Source organism: Diachasma alloeum, unplaced genomic scaffold (genome assembly GCF_001412515.2).
Source record: "Diachasma alloeum isolate Michigan unplaced genomic scaffold, Dall2.0 Dall_scaffold_00209, whole genome shotgun sequence".
In the NCBI taxonomy this organism is placed as follows: Eukaryota; Metazoa; Arthropoda; class Insecta; order Hymenoptera; family Braconidae; genus Diachasma; species Diachasma alloeum.
The window spans coordinates 1,289,836-1,292,023 of NW_021680374.1; the positions used below are offsets into that span (position 1 = coordinate 1,289,836).

General features: G+C 38.5%; 1 protein-coding gene across 1 annotated transcript in view; it reads right to left on the reverse strand.

Moving 5' to 3' along the window:
* The window catches only part of LOC107036544 (dipeptidase 1), a 78,075-nt gene extending 76,091 nt beyond the window's left edge, over positions 1-1,984 (reverse strand). Inside the window, exon 1 of the mRNA XM_015254574.2 lies at positions 1,587-1,984. Within this exon, the coding sequence (XP_015110060.1) occupies positions 1,587-1,592 (6 nt within the window). The 5' untranslated portion in view covers positions 1,593-1,984. The remainder of the gene's footprint in view (positions 1-1,586) is intronic.
* Between the last annotated feature and the right edge of the window lie 204 nt (positions 1,985-2,188).

The following is a 2,188-nucleotide window of genomic DNA, read 5'->3' on the forward strand; positions in this document are numbered from 1 at the left end:
GGGGGGGGGGGGGAGGGGGGGGGGGGGGGGGGGGGGGGCTGAAGAGGCAGGAGGTAAAAACAGGGATACACAAGGAGGTTTGTACGCCCTACCCACCCTCGTTTACCCTCGAGCGAATACTTGATGGGGTAAGGAGGACGGGATGTTCAGAGGGAAAAGGTCGTACCGGGAATGAGAAATAACGTTGCTGTCACCGCTAGTGTCTCGGGGTTTCTGAATTTCACCGGAACAATGATACTAGGACTTTAACTAGTTCTTGGGGAAGGGGAAAAAATTTGTACGTGGGGGAGATAGTTGCCGGTGGGTAATGTACCAATCGCGAGTTAACACTGGTGAAATTATAGCTATAAAAATTTTTATTTTTTTTTTTATTTTTTTTTTTTATTTCAAGAATTTTTCTGTTGGTAATGACGAGACTGATGTTTTTGCTTCAATGAACATGTTTTAATTATTTGAGGTGGATGATTTATTCGTTGCAAATGAATATTTTTTTATGTTTAAGGAATTATTTATTTATAATCAAGTTGAAGTTTGAATGAGAACATTAAAAATTATGTTCATCTTTGTAATTATTGCCAATTGAATTAATTGTTCTTTAAATGGAAATAGTTTGATATTTTTTAAGTTCGCCGGAACAATGATAATAGGGGTTTAACTAGTTCTTGTGCAGTTCATGGGGAAAGGGGAAAAAATTTGTACGTGGGGGAGATAGTTGCCGGTGGGTAATGTACCAATCGCGAGTTAAGACTGGTGAAATTATAGCTATAAAAATTTTTATTTGTTTTTTTAAATTTTTTAATTTTTTATTTCAAGAATATTTCTGTTGAGGTGGATGAATTATTCATTCCAAATGAATATTTTTTTATATTAAAAAAATTATTCATTTAAAATCATTAAGCGTTGAAGTTTATTAAATTAAAATAAAACATTTCTCTATTCTTTTTTTTAATTTCAGCGGAATAATTAAACTACGGATTTAACTAGTTCTTGTGCAGTCCATCAGAGAGGGGGAAAAATTTGTTCATGGGGGAGATCGTTACCGTTGAATAATGCACTAATCAGGAGTTAACACCGGCGAAATTACAGCTTCACCCAGAGAAATGACGCAATCAAATCGAATAAAATTGTTCATTCGAATTTTGTTTATTCACTTCAACAATATTTCTGCTGGTAATAACGAGACCGATGTTTTTATCCCAATGAAAATATTCCAATTATAAAAAACCAATGGTTTATGCATTTTTAATCAATATTTCGTTCAAGTTTGAATGAGGACATCACTAAAAGTTCATTGAATTAAAACGAAACAGTTCTCCGTGTGTTTGGAAACCGTTGCAACAACCAAAATCTGAAATATTGCAAATGTTCAATAACATCCGTACTGTCTACACATTTCACTGAAACAATTAATTATGCAAAGTTTCTGTTCACCTCCGCAATCATCTCCAATTCAGTTAATGAATTTTCAACAGTCAATTGTTCGAAAATTTCCCTCCTGAACTCTCCCTCTCTCGACTGCGGGAGACGTGTTTTCCAATTTCCCGACGAAACGCGGGAACCAGTGTGAAAATATGTAAACCACTCACCTTCATGATCGAAAGCTCACATTGTTTCCTCGACGTTGCGAAACACGTTCAGCACCCTTGGTATAAAATCTCACTGCCATACCTCACCCATCCCTCATTCGGGAAGCACTGTGCAAACTTTTTCCCGAGAATAACAAACTCCGTTCAATAATTTGAATCGCTGCGAGATAAAAAAACGAGTAAATTCACTGTAAAAACTTTTTTCATTTAGTTCGAAACGTGAAATTAAAAAACTCTTGGGAGCACTTTTTAGCTTTAAAATCAGCGGTTCCTCCGGATTTAGAAATTTATTTCGTTATTATGTTTTGAGGGGATTGTCACATTCCGCATCGCTTGAGGTAAACACAAATGTTTTTCGACGGTGCGACGAGGATCAGGGGGTGACATGCGAGGTCGTGTCCCGGCAACTTCCAACTGGATCTCGAACGACGCCTCACCGACGAGGCGGCGAGCATTCACGAGAGTTTGTCCACTCGGCGCAAGCTCCCACCCGCGTACATCTCTTGCCGCCGTGGCCGTGGATATTCTCCCACCGTCAGTGTACGGAATAAAGTCTTTACGCGCAGAATGTACATTGGAATGCGAGTGAGAAGGTTCGCGTG